A 19,741-nucleotide genomic window follows, 5' to 3' on the forward strand; every position below is an offset into this window, starting at 1 on the left:
CAATCCAGCCTGGTTAAACCCAGGATGGGTCGTAGGCAGGCCAGCCTAAATGTTTCCAACCGGCGAAGATTCCCCATTAGGGGGGGTCCACGTTTTGCAAGCATAGAGAAGGGAGGAAATGACCGTGGCCTAGAATACCTAGGCATCCTTCCAATCCTGTGGAACCCGTCCAGTGGTCCAGACTGTTGTTACGTCATGTAGGGCAGTCTGTGCACAAACACCACTCTCCTTCAGCATTTCGCTTGGGAGATCATCTCTGCCAGGTGCCTTTCCTGGTCTCAGACTCTGGATCGCCTTCAGTACTTCCTCAACAGATAGCATCTCAGCTAGCCACTCCTTTGAATATTTGAGACACCGCAGGCTCAGCATAGTCATCCCCACTTTATCCCACGATGTTTTACATGGGTTAGGGGGCCATTTATTTAGTACGTACGCATGGAGATGGGAGGGGGGTAACCCAAATGCGTACGCTTGCGAATGGGGGGTCTACTGACAATGTGCGTACACATAGGAAACGGGGGGGGGGGGGGGGTGAAGCCTCGATAATAATTTGTCTACATTGGCCTCCAAATGAGTTAGATGGTCGGGCGGTGGACTATCTGTTTGCTTTTACACGTTAATATTATTTATCCTTGATCGTTTCTGCGTGGATTAAATATCGGCCGTTCTATAGGATTCGGGGGGGGGGCGGTCAAGTTTTGACAGATTTTTGCGTACCTACTATATGGATGAACCTATGAAAGCGGGCACGAGCGTGCACTCGGCGTGTTGGTGTAGACAGAAACCACCACGCCTCGCCGCCTTTGTCTCCCCAGTGCTGATGCTCACCGCATCAGGTAACCCACTTGAGACTGAGTCGACCTAGGGGAACGTTCAGATGATCGTCACCGATGTTGGTGTGGAGCTGGGATCGGATCTCGCGTCGTCGAGTTTGTAGTGCAGAGTGTTAAGCACTACACTACCGCTCCCATTTCAAGTGCAAGTGTTACACTTTCTCACCTGTCGAATTATAACAAGCACCCCACCCCCCAAACGTGTCTCTACCTGCCTTATAATAATGCAAGTGCGGTAAATGTTTTTGAATTTACTCCACAGTACTTGAGCAACCCTTTAAAGGAACCATGGCAGACCGGTGACGCACCTTACTGCTGATGTTTGTACGCATTAACATCAGCGCTGTGTTACATATTGTCAAAGTATCAGACTTCTTAGCCTGACAAAACACCGCCGAATGAAGTACAATATTTTATTTGGTTCTGGTAGAAATACAAACATCAATATGTGCAATGCACCTAGCAAAGAAAATAATTTACACCTCGCAAGATAATAGTTCAAAAAGTCAACACGTTTGTCGTTAATGTACGACCCTAAAAGGACACATACAGGTGAATGACATAGACGACGTTTTGGGTAATGGACCTTCTTCATCGCAGAGGGATAGAGCCTTAACGCAGCAATATTAACTTTTATACGATTCGAAATCAATAGAAAACATCACTTCTTTAGTGCGTGCCATCACGAACCCCAAAGAATGTATTTTAATTAATGCATATTGCTCATTTCAACGATTTTTTTCGAGGATTGTATTCATACATTATTTAGTTTTATTCATATGGTACCACTTAATTGTTAAGTTCATACAATGCTTCACGGGGTATTGGGTCTTCAGGTTCGTGCAAGAGGATTTAAAGAAGTGTGTACATATTTCAGTTTTCACTTCGGAATTTCATTTTTGGCAGCATTTGTAGCAGGGATAAGGTAGATAAAACACATACTGCATGTGGTTATGCTCTATTATCAGAACGGATGGCTTTCGGTTCATTTAAAGAGCATTATCGGAACAAAGGGAACACATTCCGGGGGTTTATGTTGTGCCAGAGAATGAGAACAAACCTTGATAACCTCGCAGTCACTATGGTATCCACGTAAATTGACCGACCCTAGTGATCAGTTCATTGAATGAACAGTTGGGGGCAGTGCAGGTCCATGTCTTCAAGCTCACTGCAAAACATCTGGGACTCATAAAGGTATCGTTATTTGTCCTGACTATTCGTGTTGGTATTCACACAACTTAGAAGGCGGTTTCACAAAGCAACGGTGAGTTCTGATTTTATTTTTTTATGCCAGAGGACTTTTACATTCAAAATTATGCAGTTATTCATGTACAGTATTCATTAATTTGATCTGCTCATTGATTTGAATGACAAGTCAGGTCGGCTGTGCCGTTGCAAACACATTTGTGAAATATAAGAGCACAGTTGCATCCAATGATGGTACCTTGCTTTTTCTTATACAGTTTACGTTTTTCTTATGATACATTCTGGTACAGTAGCATCACACATACTATAGGACGGGTGGCCACATGTGCTTTACAGGCAGTTCAAGTGAAGCTCAACACAGAGAGACTCAACTAACGTTTAATTTTTCAATATAACTTCATTTAAAACAAAGCAAACAATCTGCAGAAGCAGGATCGAACCTGGGCACTCAGTGCAGACATAAGGACTCCCGGGGTAATCCCACAGATTACTATATGGGCATTCAAAACTCCACATCTATCCAGCACGATTGAACCGGCTACGGTGGCTACCGCATGCGACGTGTGTGTATCTTGTGGCTATTGGTCACTGTGGAGATTTTTGATATGTCACTCATAGAGGTCAGGACACCTCTTGCATATACTGTACACGTAAAGCCCAGAATAAATTATGAGCTCACCTTAATTGCACTTCTCCCTTGTTGTTTAGCTTGCTCTGAAGTTCTTGGAAATTGGAGAGGTGTAAAAGTAGCCACCCAGGCGTGATATTGGCCACCACACTTGGCTATTTAATTGAGTCAAAATGTACTTTAAACCGGAGCAGTGTTATGCTTTTTTATGAATTCTAGAATTTTGCTAGCTATATTGAATACTAAAATTAACATTTCAAGAAATATATTTTCAAGTGTGTCGTGCATAGGGATGGGTACGACCAAGGCTTAATTTCAGCTAGAGCTGTCTAGGGCTGAGCTCCAGAAAACATGTTGCTGCCTTACCCCTCCACCACCACCCCTGTCAGGGAGGGGTGTAGGGTGGGTTTGTGGCGTTTGGGGTTGGGGAGGCTTTGGAAAATATGCCGTGACAAATTAAGCCCTGGGCACCACTGTAATTCTTTGCCAGCCTTCATAAAACAGTCTTGAGATTCAATGTGGTTTATCCGGGTGACTTAAATAATAAATAAACAGGGCCCTGTCTGACCGCAGAAAAACTAAAATAACATTTTAGTCCATCAGCCCGGGGCCGTTTATAACAATGTTTTCCAGCAGCATTTGTTTAAAAGGCAAACTTTGCACTGATTTCGACTTTCTGAATCCCATCAAGAGTCTGGTATTATAATATTAGTAGACAAGCAGATCGAGAAGGGCTATGTCCATCATGATCATTGGTTGTCCAGATGTTTTCCAGACCCAACGGACTTTAATACGTACTAAATGCATAAAGAACGAGTCTTTGGGGAAACGTTGGATTGAACCGTATTGTTTTCCTGTACAAGCTTGAAGACTATACCCACGTTTAGTGCATTGAATGTAATGAGCGCGACTGTGCACTGTTAGGCGCTGCAATCCGTGTTCGGGCCGTGACAGTTAACAGGGCATCACCACGAGGCAGCATTAGCGGGTCGACTACATTACTCCAGAGGCATTTCTCCCACTCGACCACACGACCACACCACATCCACTTCTTGCAAGATGTTCAAGTGAGTAAGCGGAATCACGGCCATACGTGTGACTACACGGGCATTATTGGCATCTGCACAGGGTGTGCGCTTGTGTGCTGTCACAACATTCGATCCTGCCCTGCGGATGTGAGAAGCCACACGGGTGGAGTAATATCCTACCGTTAGAATCATTTCCCGGCAATGTGGTTGCTGCTGCTGCTGCTGGTAATGATGATGCATCTATGATGCATGTACTTTAATATATTTTGAAAACAGTGCCGCATTTCCCTGCAGTCTGGTGTATCAAATGTCTTTGATACGTTGATGACAAAGATGACGATTGAATGCTGATGATGCTAATTGCTGATGGTAACAAAAAGCTGGCATTAGCAGGAGCTTTACGTTGCACGTCAAATTTATTTGAAACGTTGATGACAAAGATGATGATTTAATGCTGATGATGCTGACTGCTGATGGAAACAAAAAACTGGTATTAGCCGGAGCTTTACCTAGCACGTCATCAAAGGGCAATGCAAAAACGCCACTACAGTTAAACCTTAAGGGTAATTGTGTACACAATTAACATTTTATCAAGCCAACTTGGGATAACCAAGTTATAAATGATGAGATCAACACCTCTTTCACGAAGACACGTCTCGTGTCTGTAGGATTTTATTGGTGTTACTCTTAGCCATATACAGTATATAGTTCCAGTCAATAGAGAGGGCTTAGCCCTAAGGCTACTTAGTGGCGCAGTCAAAACTGATAAGTCGATATCCGACTTTCGTGTGACAATGCGATGCTAACGCATGCATCAGGCCACGTAACGTAAAGGTCACGGCTCTGACAACTGACTCACGCTCTTCAACCCTTCCAAGTCTGAAAGTCGCACAACTTTGTTTTTAATTTTGTGATAAATGCAAGGCTACTTGGTCTTTGTCAATAATGACAAATAATAGGAGCAAAGTTGGTATTGTCCTCATTAATGACTCGTGCTATATGAGTGAGGCTGGCTAAAGTTGTGGTATTCTTTGTTCACAAAACAAATTAAGCGTTAGCCCACTGAAAGAGGCCACATCACACCTCAATGGGCCAGAATTTTCAGGGGATTTTTTTCCGATTATTTTTGCTGTGTCCCAGTAGTCTCGTCCTCAAATAAATGTAACTGTACTTTATATATAAGACTTATAGCAAGTATTATTCTGCAGAAGTTTTGGACCAGAGGGAGACCCAGTTCAGATCAAGAACGTCTCGCCTCAGAAACGCATTTAGGAAAATCATATTGTGGTAATACGGTACCATAATCATGGATGTTATTTCAATTCACCATCGTTTAATGTAACCAAGTCAGAGACTGTTACGTCTCAAGTTAACATTTTCAAGCTATTACCTGGAAAGCATTATTACATTTATTTGAACAATTCAGTTGCAAGTACAGTACTGTATATTTGTTTTAAATATTATATTTGATTTGAGTTATGCCATAGTACACAATTGTCTGTTTTTTTTAAACTGTTTCACATGGTTCTAATGTTAATTTTACAGTGGATAGTAGAGTGCATTTGTGGCTCTACAAAGATGGGAATATTAATGTTTAAATCACGTGCGAAAATCAGTTATTTTTAAATCAATTGAATGCGCAGCACTAAATTGAGCTCTGCATTTTAACCAAGGTTCTTAGCTTATGCAGTACCCGGACATGGACAAATGCTCATACGAATACTTTTTTTAATCATCATTGTTTTTAGAGTGGACATTTTTATGCAAGGTACACATTGTGAAATGTATTACATTTTTGTGGCATCTTCTGCCATCCTTATCGGCTCTGAGGGCAGTTTTGTCTCACAACATCATATACCACAAAATGTGCCCCGTAATCACTATGTATCATTCCTATATGATTATGTTTCTGCACGATTTCCATGATTTTCAATACAAAGGTGTATGCATTGGCCAATTTATTCAGACACTTTGGAGAGTGCTCCAGGCATAAGTGTCACGTGTTGATGATGGGTTGTAATGTTAACACATATACAGTATATTGATGCATACACGCATACTTAATGAATGGGTGAAATGTTATGGAACACTGTAATATCTCAATCATAACTCAGTTTGCTTTTATGTCCTATATAATCAGGTGACAACTCGTTCAGTCTAAATGTCTATCTTTGGAAGGGAGACCCGAGTTCCAAGAAGAGCTGGGATGATCAAGTCGATCGATCGACAAACAAATTGTAATCGGCCTTTGTTTTGTGGTCGAATACTTGGGCACATTTAAAAATTGTGGCTGCTTTGACATTCTGCATCTCGAAGGCGAAGTGGCTGGTCCAACAGGCACACGTGGGAATAAAAATGTAATTTCCCACCCTCCCTCCCCAATTACATTCGTCTTATCGATTACGATTAGTCGAGTAATCGAACCGACAATCTGCAGAGCACAGTAATCGATTATTTAAGAGTCACACGTCCCAGCTCTGGTCCAAAGTAAATAAAAAATCAGGAAGAAAAATAACAATTTTCACTTTGCTGTCATCCCCGCTTAATGAACGACGAAGGTGGTGGCCAAGCATTCCAAACCCACGTCTCCGCTGAATTTAATGAAGTGTGCCTTAATAGGGGGTTCTTTGAGCCGGCGGACTAATAATAAATAATGGGGCCCCGCATCTGCCAGCTGACGGGAGTGGCCTCTCATCGCCTCGCCTCCCCCTCCCAGAGCCCACTGGCCTCCTTGTTCCTCCCTTCTCAGAGCAAATCAGGCGTCTCGATCCCACACGAGCCCTCGCTCTTAATTGCCCCGTGCCTGTGTGCGCGTGTGTGAGTCTGTGCGGCGGTGAGCGGTGGCGCAGTGGTTAGCGCGCTTCGCTCCGAACCCCCCGCCACCCAAGCTCGATTCCCGACCACGGCCAACGCCAGTGACGATTATCTGAAACGGTCCTGGGCCTCTCCTAGGTCGACGCAGCCTCAAATGAGTAACTGGCATGGTGTGTAAACATCGTTACCAGGGAGACAAAGGCGGTCGGGCGTGGTGCTGGCCACCCAATCCCCTCCTGCGTCGCTTCAGGTCTTCATAAGTGCTACTCGCTAACAGCACTTGTCCCAACAGTCAGTGAAGGCTATACGGGGATCTTTGTCTTTGTGTGCAACGCCTCCATCCTCTCCTCCATCACCCCCCTAGTGCCTCTTTTCTATTTTGGTCTTGAATTTGGAAGCGAGCCAATCAAACCCTGCGTGCATTTTACAGCATTCGCCTGCCAGTCTATCCTGCCTCCTTCTTTGCCTGTTTAGCGTTGTGTATTGTTCCTGCAACATAGTATATCCCTGTGATGATGCATGTACGGTATTCACCGCCCGGTGTATGATTACGTATCGTTTATACACATCGTGCGCCTATGTGGCAGTGCTGTGGCGGTGAGTGTTGTGTAGTCACCGGACGTGCAGATGTTCTATAGACATTTAGTCATCATCAGCATCATCAGCCATGGTCATCAGTCAATTGCTGGATGAAGGCTTCCTCCGCAAGTGGTCATCTCTCACCGAGCATGCGACGTGAACCGGGCAGCACCTGGCTACACACATTGCAGAAAAGGTGCGCATTGCATGGCTGTGTTATAGGTGATTGAGTAAACGTTACTGCAGTGCAATAACACACACACACGGTCTTATGTTTATAATGTACTTAATTACACAGAAGACATATAGGAGACGCTTATCATTGGCTTAAATACAGGGTGGCACGCGGAGAAATCTATATTCACTTGGTGAATATATGGTTGGTATAGATTTCTTGTCTTTTTTTTCTAAATTGTTCACTTGTTTTGTGGAATACCTCGAGAGTATGAGCGCATTTACATAGCCAGTATCATTTAACGAAGACTAACAGGCGGAAACGTATAATTTTAGGTTAGCCTTCGCCACAGGGGGAGTAAAAGATTCGGTTTACTTTCACTTATTCCAGTATCTATGATTTGACCGTGAGTCCCCTTCACTCACACGTACTGACCACAGTTGTGAAGCATGCTTCATCCAGCAGTGGATTAACAGAGCACAAATTCTTTTGTCGTTTAATATGCCAATATATGCAAGCGTGCATTATTGGCACAGTTAACACAGTAGAGTATATTCAACTGAATGATGCCTTTTTGGAACTACTGTATTGAGTGCGCTCTGTTTATAACACAGTACACAATTACCCAGCGTGAGCTAGGCATGGCGAAAACAAGCCGTGAAACAAAACAAAAAAAAATGCGGCGGCTTTCATCCAGCAGTGGATCGAACACGGGCGTTGTCCGTGCGTCTTGCCACCCCGAGGCCCTCCGAACGAGTGTCACTGCCGCCCACGTGCGCGTCCGGCCCACGCCGCGGGTGCCTCCACGCGGCACAAAGGAGCCCGCGTCAAGCGAGACCCTGGTGCTGGGTGGGTGGGTGGATGGGTGGGGTGGGGGGGGTTGGGACGTAGTGGGGGGGGGGTGTGGGTGGGTGTGTGTTTGGGGGGGTGGGTGGATGAGTGGGTGGGTGGGGTGGGGGGTAGGGACGTAGTGGGTGGGTGTGTGTGGTTGGGGGGGGTGGGTGGATGAGTGGGTGGGTGGGGTGGGGGGTAGGGACGTAGTGGGGGGGTGTGTGGGGGTGTGGATGGGGGGGGTAGGAACGTAGTGGGGGGTGTGGGGGGGTGGATGTGTGGGTGGGGTGGGGGGTAGGGACGTAGTGGGGGGGGGTGTGGGGGGTGGATGTGTGGGTGGGTGGGGTGGGGGGTAGGGACGTAGTGGGGGGGGGGTGTGTGGGTGGGGTGGGGGGACGTAGTGTGGGTGGGTGTGTGGGTGGGTGGATGAGTGTGTGTGTGTGGATGAGTGGGTGGGTTGGGTGGGTGGGGGGTAGGAACGTAGTGGATGGGTGGGTGGGGGGTGTGGCGAGACAGCGGTGGTCAGCAGTAGGAGGCAGCGTGGGAGAGGAGGGGGCTATTGGGACTCGGTGTGGGTGGGTGGGTCGGGGTGGATGTGTGGCGTTGCGGGCTACGCGATTGTGGATGTGCCTCTCGTTTGGTGGGTGGAGGGCAGTGGGGGGGGGTAGTCGCCGAGCTGGGTATCGGGGTTGTTGCGAGTGTGGGGGGTGCTGGTTGAGACATTGGTGGAAGGGGTAGGGGGGGTGGTGGTAATAAGGGGGTGGAGGAGGAGGGAGGGAGGAGGAGGCAATGCTCCTCGCCACAGTTCATATAGCCGTGCGCCATGCCCCCTTCGTCTCCCAGCGCACAGCCGAGATGACATCCCCATACAGCAGCGCTCCCATCATCGGCGTGCACAGCCTGCTGCTGCTGCTGCTGCCTTGCCCACACCGTGGACTGTCGCCGTAGGAGATCATCGCTGCCCGGTCGTCTCGTAGCAAGCAAAGCGGGGAGAAGGAGGACGAGGAGGAGGAGGGGGTCCTCTGTACGAGCCGAGCGTTCATGATTCGCAGCAGCATCAGCGTCGGCATCCGTCGGAGATCCGTGGACCCCAGTTGACGGGGAAAAGCGGCAGCGATTGGGAAGGCTGCCTTCTCTTCATCCCTCCAACCTGTGCCGTAGACCGGAGGAGGAGGAGGGTGTTGCGGCAGCAGCAGCAGCAGCAGCGGCGGCAGCAGCAGCGGCGGCTGCTGTTGTTGTTGTTGTGGCTGGGAGCGGTGGGTCGGGTGGTTGGGGTGGTGCGGGAGCCGTGTCTCGGCTCGGGGAGGACGAGGACGAGAGGAGGAAGAAGACGACGACGAGGAGAAGGAGAAGGAGGGAGGGTTGCCCCGGGGGTGGCCGTCTCTTGCCACAGCCATGGCGGGATCTGCCGGCGGCGGTGGCGGCGGCGGCACGGAGCGACGTCCCTCGCTCCGTCTGCTGTGCCTCGTGTACGCGTGGATTACAGGCTGGGGCACGGGCTGCCTGGCGGAGGACGCGTTCAGCACGGAGGTACCACCACGCAGACAGACACACACACCACACACAGACACACACACACCACACGGGTGCTGGGGGCGAACGTGCCATTTTGCCGGCACCGATGTACGTGTCTGTCCCATCGTGGGAAGTGCATGTGCCGAATTGTCGACGTCGTCATAGAGGGAGGGAGGACACGTGCTTAGCCAGGCACTTACCACTCTACGTGGACACAGGACAGCATGCAACAATAAGACACGTGCTTAGCCAGGCACTTACACTCTACGTGGACACAGGACAGCATGCAACAATAAGACACGTGCTTAGCCAGGCACTTACACTCTACGTGGACACAGGACAGCATGCAACAATAAGACACGTGCTTAGCCAGGCACTTACCACTCTACGTGGACACAGGACAGCATGCAACAATAAGACACATGCTTAGCCAGGCACTTACACTCTACGTGGACACAGGACAGCATGCAACAATAAGACACATGCTTAGCCAGGCACTTACCACTCTACGTGGACACAGGACAACATGCCACAATAGACATGTGCATGGCCAGCACAGATGAACATGCCAACCCAAAAGAGGCGAATGCATTTCTATCCACCGTGTACCATGGTCGAGGTAGGTGGTTTCAATCACATCGGTGCATCTGCATGTCACAGAAGTATACATGCCATGAGAGAGGGAATACGTGAATTGCCACCACAGAGATACAGTCCATATGTCCGGCACAGAGGTTGCATGTTCATACCCGACATGTGCCTGCCACAGTTGGAGAGGCATCTCCATACCATATCCATAATGCCATTAGAGAGGTACGTGTGGCTGAGATAATCACCGATACGATATCAATCACAGACTTACACGTGAGGTGCAATATGCATATCCATCACCGAGGTACATATGCCTGTCAGTTTTCGGAATCTTTGTCGGAATATTTATTTATACCGAAGAGATACCCGTGTATATCCATCAGATGTTCTTATGAGATATCGATCGAATATGCACATGAGGTATCCATCAAAGATATTGCGTAAGAGATGTTATAAATCGATTTTACATCACAGCGTGACATCTGCACGACCATAGCATCTCCCTTTTGCGTATTGGAGCATCACCAACGCGTATACGGCAGTCAGACAATACACGATAGAATCTCGGTGCATTTTCATATCATACAATATATATGGCACGTGTGTATAGGACGCGATGTGTATATACACACACACACATTGTGTACAAAGACAAAGATCCCCCGTATAACCTTAACAGACTGTAGGGGCAAGTGCTGTTAGCGAGCACCTATAAAAGCCGGTACGGCACAAAAGATGGGGTGGGTGGCCAACACCACGCCCGGCCGCCTTTGTCTCCCTTAGTGGCGATGTTTACACACAGCACCGGGTACTCATTTGAGGCTGAGTCGACCTGGGGGGGAGACCCAGGACCGGTTCAGATTAATCGTCACTGTTGGTGTTGTCCGTGAGCTGCAATCGAACCGGACTCACAATTTGTCAAAACCCCACGTGGGGACTTTCTCCCGTGCACGACAGACAATGAGAATGTCACCGTAAACAAAGGGGGGAACCTCTCGCAAGGTGTCGGGTCACAATTCTGCCGGCCTCTTGCAAACTTAAGCGCCCTCTTTTTTTTGTTCATCCGTCCGCCCTCGTGTGTTTCATCATTCAACACGCTAGGAGCAGCAGCAGCAGCAGCATCATCAGCAGCAGCAGCGCTCACAGCATAGCCTAGCGTGGGATGATGACCGAATGATTGGGGGAGAAAGTGGATAGATGGAGGGGGAATTTGGATGATGGTTCCAGAATCGTGTCTGTTACAAACCTGGCCGATAATGTTATTGGGGGAGATGGGGCGGATATTGGGGGGGGGTGGCTTCGTGAATTGCGTAGGCAAGCAAGCAAACACCGGACTGGAATTCACTCTAATCTCATTGTCTGAGCTCTAAATGCCTCTGTAAATGCTGCTCTGCAGTAACCAGATGTCAATGATTAATTTACATGTTACGCAGTCATTGTGTGTGTGTTTTCTACTTGCTTGCTTTGCTATTTCCAGCTTGTTTTGAACGTGTTTCGTAATATGCTTTTATGTGTTTTTTGCGACGTAAGCTGTGCACGATCAGGATGTGTTACGTTCTCTCCAAGGTCTTTGTTTACTCCACGCTGACCCAGATTTTCAAGTTGCATTGTCCTGTTGTTGTTGTTGTTTACGTTTGCAATTGCATTGTGTGTATGTCACACGAAACGTACGTCTTATTTACCGACGTGTCACAGCACTGTCCATGCAAAAATATAAACTATCATAATTACATGGACCCTCTTCTGTGTTTTAAACCGATGTGTATCCACTGCTGGGTGACAGCAGTGTGACGACAGTGCCCACACTTTTCCCACGCTGATCAGTGCGGGTTGGTGAATGGGGTCGTTTGACGTTACCCGTGGTAGGGAATCAACATTTGGTGTGACCGGGTACAGAGAGAGAGACGCTCAGTGCGCTAATCACTTGCGCCACCGCTCCAAAGCAATGATGATAAGAGAGTAGTGACTGGCTGTATGTAAAATTTTATTTTAAGCTTTCGTGACTGCAGGGATTCATATTCTTGGTTCTTTCGGTAATGTCACGTAGAAGGGAAATAATAAAATTATATAAATATAAAACAATAAAAATGTATTGGCTGTATGTACTCAATGCTCTCGGTTTAGAGCTAACAGATTCGCAGGATCTCCTGCTAGCAGCCCAGCTTGGCGTGTTGCCATGTGATCACGGCGACCCGAGTTGCATTCCCATTCACGGTCAATATCAGTGGCGAATATCTATCTTAACCCAGTTTGCTGGGGACTCCCCTGGGTCTACTCGGCCTTAATGTTTGCAGTGATGTAAACAGCAACGCTGGGAAGACAAAGACGACTGTGCGTGGGAGTGTCTCTGCAGCACCATCTCACTGTTCGCTTTCACGTGGCCCTCTCTAACAGCCCCTTGGCTCCAAGCAGCCCTGCACAATAATCGGTGGTTGTGGATCTCTCTTTGTCGGCTCCGTCCAATCTTGTGAACACTTGATACGGGTCCCAGCTGTAAGCGGCAGAGCTCGTGTATGGAGAGCACAGACAAGGCGCTGGCTGTAAGGGAAACATAATCGCATTTTGTTGCTCGTATTAAAGAGCCATTGCTAACATGCATTGGTGGGGAGGGAGGGGGGGCCTCTATTGTTGTTTCGGTGGCCTGTTGCCGTGCTTAAACACGGTGCGCTCCCGAATATATTTACAGAAAGGCAAGGCGTTGCATATGGACACGTCAGCCAGTGTTTTCTTTTGTGTACGGAGTTGTTTACATGCGGCGTTTAAGGCGCGTTATTAAGCCAGCCCTGTGTGCTGGCTGATTGCAAGTCAAGGGGATGCTTAATAAGTTATTTTGGTACAAAGTCACGGAATTATCGAATGTTTTTTTAAATTTCGTTTGTTGTCCGTGTGCAGTGGGCTATTGTTTTGCCTGTGATCATAAAGGATTATATGCAAATATCCCACGGAGGGACACAGACTATTGTGTGTCTTGTGTGTTGTCTATATATAATGGGGAGTGGCGACTCGGGTTCGATTCGCGCTCACGGCCAACACCAAGTGACGATTATCTTAACCGGTCATGGGCCTCCCCTAGGTCGACTCAGCCTGAAATTAGTACCGGGTGTGGTGTGTAAGCATCACCACTGGGGAGACAAAGGCGGCCGGGCGTGGTGTTGGCCGGCCTTCATAGGTGCTCGCAAACAGCACTTGCCCCAACAGTCTGCGCAGGCTATACGGGGGATCTTTGTCTTTTTTTTGCGTGTCTATATATGGCCTGCATTACAAGCAGGACCTTGGAAGAAAGCAGGCTTCAAAGAGCATTTCATACACCACGTGTACCAAAACAATCGCACACCGATGATGATCATGCAATAGCACAGGGCACTTTAACATTTATACATTCGGCATTTGCTGATACATGGACACCGGTGTGTTGTTTGTTTTTTCTCTGTGATCGTAGCAGCCGGAATATATGCTTAAAGTTGCTTTGTACACACGCACACACAGCGCAAAATTTCTGTGCCACTCTCAATCAATTGCCGGATAAATGAGTACTGCGAGAATTGGCCACCAGTTAGAGACATCAGAGTTGTTTTCTGCTCTCTCAAGCTTGGACTCACAAGGGACGTTGCTGGCTCAGCATTCACATTTGCTCGAGTCCGGGACTCCAGTATTTGCGGCTGGCATTTTCGCGCGTGATCTCAACATTGCTTGTCGTGTATAATCAATCTAAATGTGCCGTTTTGCAGTATATGCACATTCGTCTGCTGTGTTTCCAAAGTCAGCCCCTTTGTATGATGTATTGACCTTCTTGTTTTAACCCCTACACAACAAATAAACAGCATGCATTATTTACATTCCCTTTGGAGGGGCTGTCATTACCATATTGGGATGGGTAATATATAGGGCGAATTCTGCTCGTGGTTGGGATCATTAGCACACCGGACATGACATCTAGAGGTCACCAGCTCGATTTCTATCTCCTGGCACGGCAGTTGAAACAATGTGGTAATTTCTTAAATGACCCCTCCTCCTTTGTAGATCCAGCAGTATACATGGGTTCATCTCATACTCCTACCTCTACCAAGATATCTGGTCAACGTGGAAGAGTAGGCCAAATACCCTCGAGATGGGCTCTATAACTCCGTCAATAGTGGCTTGAGCAAGAAGGTGCAAACCTGCAACTTTATATTTTCTCTATTATTGTCAATACATGTACAGTATATACATGTAAGCTAAATAAATGCAGTACGCACACGGATGTGATGTGTGTACAGTTTATTTGACAGCTAGGAGGATTATTATTGATAATTACATGCATTGAACTGTGTAAGAATACATTTGTATATGGTTGTATGGGGTGGAGTGCCATATTTACACCTGGTGACCTGAATTTGATTCCCAGCCATGGCAAACGTCAGTGGCAAGTGATATCTGAACTGGTCCTGGAAACAACACCTTCACCAACCCACGCTGATTGAGCGTGGTGAAGTATGGTTAAGCAACCCCTATGAACAACAACATGCCTTGGGGGGAGGCCTTCACCAGTGGCTTGACAAAGGGCCATAAATGAAACATCTCAATAACTTTTTCGATTTAAAGCTTTCGTGACTGCAGGGATTCATCTTCTTGGTTCTTTTGGTAAAGTCACGTAGAAGGAAAATAATAAAATAATAATAAAACATAATAATATAATATAATAATTTAATAATTTATAAAAAATATTTATTTTATTATGTTTTATTTTTATTATCTCAATAACTCCCGATGTAAATTGTTTCATATCACCACAGCAACCACTAGGGGCGCTATCATTATTATAAAAAAAACAATTCTTAAATTAAATCGCGTCAAATATGTTGCTTCTGCCAGGGCGCTGAATAATTCCATCCATAGCTGATAGCGCGGTGAAATTGTACACACAACTTTGCACGTTGTACACTTTAATACGGCACAGTACAAGGGTTTCCCTCTCACCGTGGCCTGAAACATTTAACAGGATTGAATTTTCACTGCCTGATGTAATGATCTCACTCTTCAGGGAGTGTGTGGTCATCCTAGCGCAGTGCCACTTAGCAGTGCGTGCATAGCGCCCTACTCAACGCTCCGTGTTATCACATTACCCCTTACCCACGTGTATCTTACCGTTTGGTCAATACCAAATTGTGATATAGCTTATGGATGTTGAGTCAGACTTGCAAAGCACATCAAGGAATCATAACGTAAGGGACAGGAATCTCCAGGAGAGCGGGGAAAATATATTATTGGTGGGAAAAAAATATTTTTTTTGTTGAAAAAACAATTCCTGATTTTCAAAACTGACTTGAAGAGGAGACCAATAATGATCATATCAATCAGCCATCCAAGCAAACAGGGCACTGCTGGGCCAATTCATTCCAGCTGAGTAAATACAACGTAAAGGTGCCGACTTGAATAAATTGCTCACTCTACTAGAACGGGCCTAGACTAGAGGAAGCTTTAGAGAGCCCTATAGATGGTACTTTGGCCTACTCTTTCAACGATGACATATTGGAAAAGTTGGGAAAAAACAACACTTTATCCGATCACACGCAACCTGCTCATAGATCAAGAGTGGTGAACCCATTTATACTGCTGGGTGGACAGGTGGTGGGGAGTTAAGAAACCTCCAGAATGCTCATTGTTTCAACTGCCGTGCCTGGAGATTTAACCGCTGACCTGGATTGCAAGCCGAGCGCGTTATCCACTACACGATGGCAGCATCACGAGACAAACCCAAAAGAGGAAGAAAAAACCTTAATCTCATCAGTCTTTTATATGCGTCAATATATCAATGTTAAATATCCTGCAGGTATAGAGAGGTAAAGACCGCTAATTTGCAATGTTGGTGAAAAGTTATGGGCTCTTTAGTGTGGCATTTACAATAAAGTCGTATGTCGTTGCATTCAAGTCTTGCAGAGAGTCTTGCTGGCTGAAGTACTTTGGACCTTTATGTTAAATACCTAAGTTATACTTTAAAAGCTGGGTTTGATCACCTTATGTCAACAAAGCATGCCACCGCTGAAAAGTAGAGTAAATTACTGAGCACAAGAAACTAAAACAAACCCATTCCGGATTTTTTTGTACTCTTCTAATTCCATGAAATCACTTTTCTCCATTTCTGGTGAAAGTAAATGTTAGCCATCGGTTTAATTATTAAAGGACTAATGTTGATATCGACAGAATCACAAACGACGTTTGCAATTAATCAATATGAGCTGTGGAGGCACAGTGCAGGTTAGCACACTCACCTTTCATCGCTGCTAAGTCAATTCCAGTGACCCGAGTTCATTTGAAAATCTCACGATTTCCTTACTTGGATAGGGCCCATTAGGAGTGAGTGCCTCTGTAGGTAGGGATCCTGCTCTAGCAAAAGGCCCCAGTTTTATTTTTTCCTCCCCATTTGGGGCCCAGCTGCTGCTGCTGTTACAGCTTCCTGTGTGGTTGCTTTGAAAGTCCCTGTGTATAGCCTCTGCATGGTCATTTTTTTCAGCCTTCGACTGCTCATTGTTTGGTTCCCACGCTGACGTTTGACCAACTTTCATACCTGTTTTTACGAGAAAAGACCTGAATTTGTATTTATTGTACATAGGACTTTAATAGAGTATTTTTTATATTTTATTGTAACTAATGCAGGACAGTATTGCCATGTTGTGAGATGCAGTACCAGAAATATACACATTAATGCCTTGGAGAACGTATCCACTCTTGGCACAGCTACTAGTTCCCATGCTCTAAAGTGATTGAATCCCCGTTTTATTTTGTGGATAATTCCCATACAGCAATCGCTCTTATTATAATGAGTTACAATCTTACAAGATTTGCCGGAAGGTCACCCATCGGTTTCCACTGCTGGATACGACTGCATATATGCCATTGCTTAATGGGTACCCTTCATAGTTATCGTTCTGGTAATCCCAGAGGCTTAATTTTATTTACAAGGGTAAGTGAACTGGTTATTGAGTGCACTAAGAGGACAATAGTAGGCAATTGACACATGCAGCCTTGGAGTTTCATGTCCTTGACATAGCAGATGATAAAGTAAAATCAGGCCAAATAGTTGGGGTTGTTTTGGTATATCATGCTTCACTTTTCATGGGCGTGTGTGTGTGTGCTCTGTGTATATTTCCAAGACAAACCTTTTTTTTTCATTCTAGGTCACTCTTATTCAGATTTCTGGGCCACACTGTGCTGTCCAGGATTTAATAAGTCCTTACCAGCAGCCTACCTCTGTTCTTACTGCAGAGCATGTCTGCTTACTTTTCCAGTTATAACTTTATTTTATGTGTGCACATGTGTTATGTATTATACATCTTATTAAACGTGTTAAGACGAAAACGCTAAAACAAGTGACAGATGACAATTTTCAGCGTGTAGTTTGTGATATAGCAAAAAATATGTTTATTTAATGTAAAAAAAATCTCTTCTGTTTACTTTTAATAAGCTAGTGTGATGGCTCCCTTGGATAGGCCAGGATTTGTACTGCAGGTAATTGGGAAGATAGGATAGGAAGTATAACAAATGACACTGTTAAATTTAAAATCGCATCTAAAATTGTTGAGTTATTGTCATGCATTGTATTTTGTGATTTTTATTATTATTATTATTCTACATTCAGTTTTTTTTTTTACCTGGTGGAGTGATGGCACAGTTATTGACACACTATGCTATAACTTCGGTGACCTGAGTTCAATTCCCGGCCATGTTAGCACCAATTGTGAGTGATATCTGAACCGTTCCATGGCCTTCACCGCTTCCCCTTCAACAACACTGACCAGCATAGCACATTTGGCTATGTACGGAACACATACAAAACAAACCCCATGTGTGACCCAGCTTGAGGAGGCCTTCATCCAGCAGTGGATTGACAAAGGGCTGAATATGTATTTCATGACATTGCCTCTCAATGGTCCATTGTTGCCAAGGGAGTTGTGAGCTTTTAAAATTCTCCAAGGAGATTGGCCAGCATGATTAACATTCTCTCCCAAGGACAGGACAGTATGGGAAGATTTTTGCATTTCATACAAAATCTGATTAGCCTTGGAGTTAGGGAAGCACACATTTAACATGAGCCTAATGTTACCAATAAAGGGAAGGAGATATTCAATGTAGCAGTATAATGTCGACTGCTTTCATTATACCGTAATTATGAAACACCCTGCTAAGTTACACTTCAGCATCAAAAACAAAATCCCACTAGATATAGATGGCAGTCATTCATTAGCCTGTGCCAATGGCAATTCTGGGGAACATGCAGAGGTAGTTTGAGGTGCTGTGCAGTTCCTTGAACAATTTTTCCTGAGCTCTTTCACATTTCAAGTATTCCTTAAATTGGACAATAAAGACACATGTAGTGTTTTCGGTCCTTTCTCCTGAGGAAGCAAAGTGCTGTGCTATGATAGTTTGCCTTTTAAAAAAAATATAAATGCTGTCATTTATGTAACATGTAAACTTAAATACTTCACAAAGTCCAACTACAAATACAAAGCTTTCCCATATAGCCTTATGTCCTTTGGGTAATTGTTGTTAGCAAGCACCTATTGAGGCCAGAATGGCGCGTGAGGGGGTGATGTAGCCACCACTTAACCACCCGGCCATGTTTGTCTCTCCACTGCTGAATCAAATACGGCATCATGAGTTGAGAGTCTCATCCCTGTAGTTCCCTGTTGTGGTGCCACAGCCTTTACCATATATCCCCTCAATTCCCTTATACATGGGGCAATATATTCATAAGGATTGTGTTCCAATACACTTATACACCACAATAGGTGCTGATGCAAGGCCAAGTCAATCATGGAAAGGCAGAACAGAGGTGCAGATATCACTTTCGAATGATGTAATCATGGCCAGGAATTGAACTTGTTTTGCTGTAGTCCAGTGTGCTAACCACTGCTTAACCATTCCCCAAGTACACAAAGACAAAGATCCCCCGTACAGCCTTAACAGACTGTTGGGGCAAGTGCTGTCAGCGAGCACCTATGAAGGCCGGCACGGCACACCAGGGGGTGGGTGGCCAGCACCACGCCTGACCGCCTTTGTCTCCCTAGTGCCGATGTTTACACATCGCACCAGGTACTCATTTAAGGCTGAGTCGACCTAGCGGAGGCCCAGAACCGGTTCAGATAATCGTCACCGGCGTTGGCCGTGAGTGGGAATCGAACTCGGGTCGCCGGGTTTATAGCGCAGCGCCCTAACCGCTGCACCACCGCTCCCCACGCCAGCACACGTACACACACACACTCTCGACACATGTGCAGTACGCTGAGCTGCTGCTGAACAGGAGTTAGATTCAGCCTGCATGTCGGTATTCAAACCCTCCGGAAGTTGCAGCCTTTGAGTCAAGGCATGCTCAGCTGCTCAGAATGTGACTTTAGCTTTTGGTGGCTGTTCTGTGCACCGCTCGATGTGTACCAAGTACAGGGACGCCGCCACGGTGCAATGGTTAGCACACTCGACTTGCAATCCAGAAGTTCGATTCAATCTCTAGGCGAGGCAGACAATGGGTGCAACCTTAAATCCCCCATCTCTTGTCAACTCGGCAGTA

General features: G+C 46.0%; 2 protein-coding genes across 3 annotated transcripts in view; both read left to right on the plus strand.

The window, feature by feature from the left end:
* The first annotated feature begins 7,217 nt into the window (after window positions 1–7,217).
* LOC144936854 (uncharacterized) lies at window positions 7,218–9,084 on the plus strand. The gene is made up of 3 exons (XM_078864030.1): window positions 7,218–7,284; window positions 7,961–8,112; window positions 8,938–9,084. The coding sequence occupies exons 1-3, from the start codon at window positions 7,238–7,240 to the stop codon at window positions 9,069–9,071; spliced, it is 333 nt and encodes a 110-aa protein (XP_078720156.1). The 5' UTR covers window positions 7,218–7,237; the 3' UTR covers window positions 9,072–9,084.
* A 279-nt stretch (window positions 9,085–9,363) lies between these two features.
* LOC144936852 (matrix metalloproteinase-16-like) overlaps window positions 9,364–19,741 on the plus strand; it is a 52,282-nt gene continuing 41,904 nt past the window's right edge. For both annotated transcript variants that reach the window (XM_078864028.1, XM_078864029.1), the window contains exon 1: window positions 9,364–9,624. In XM_078864028.1, coding sequence (XP_078720154.1) covers window positions 9,490–9,624 — 135 coding nt within the window. In that variant the 5' untranslated portion in view covers window positions 9,364–9,489. The remainder of the gene's footprint in view (window positions 9,625–19,741) is intronic.

Source organism: Lampetra fluviatilis, chromosome 17 (assembly GCF_964198595.1).
Source record: "Lampetra fluviatilis chromosome 17, kcLamFluv1.1, whole genome shotgun sequence".
NCBI lineage: Eukaryota > Metazoa > Chordata > Hyperoartia > Petromyzontiformes > Petromyzontidae > Lampetra > Lampetra fluviatilis.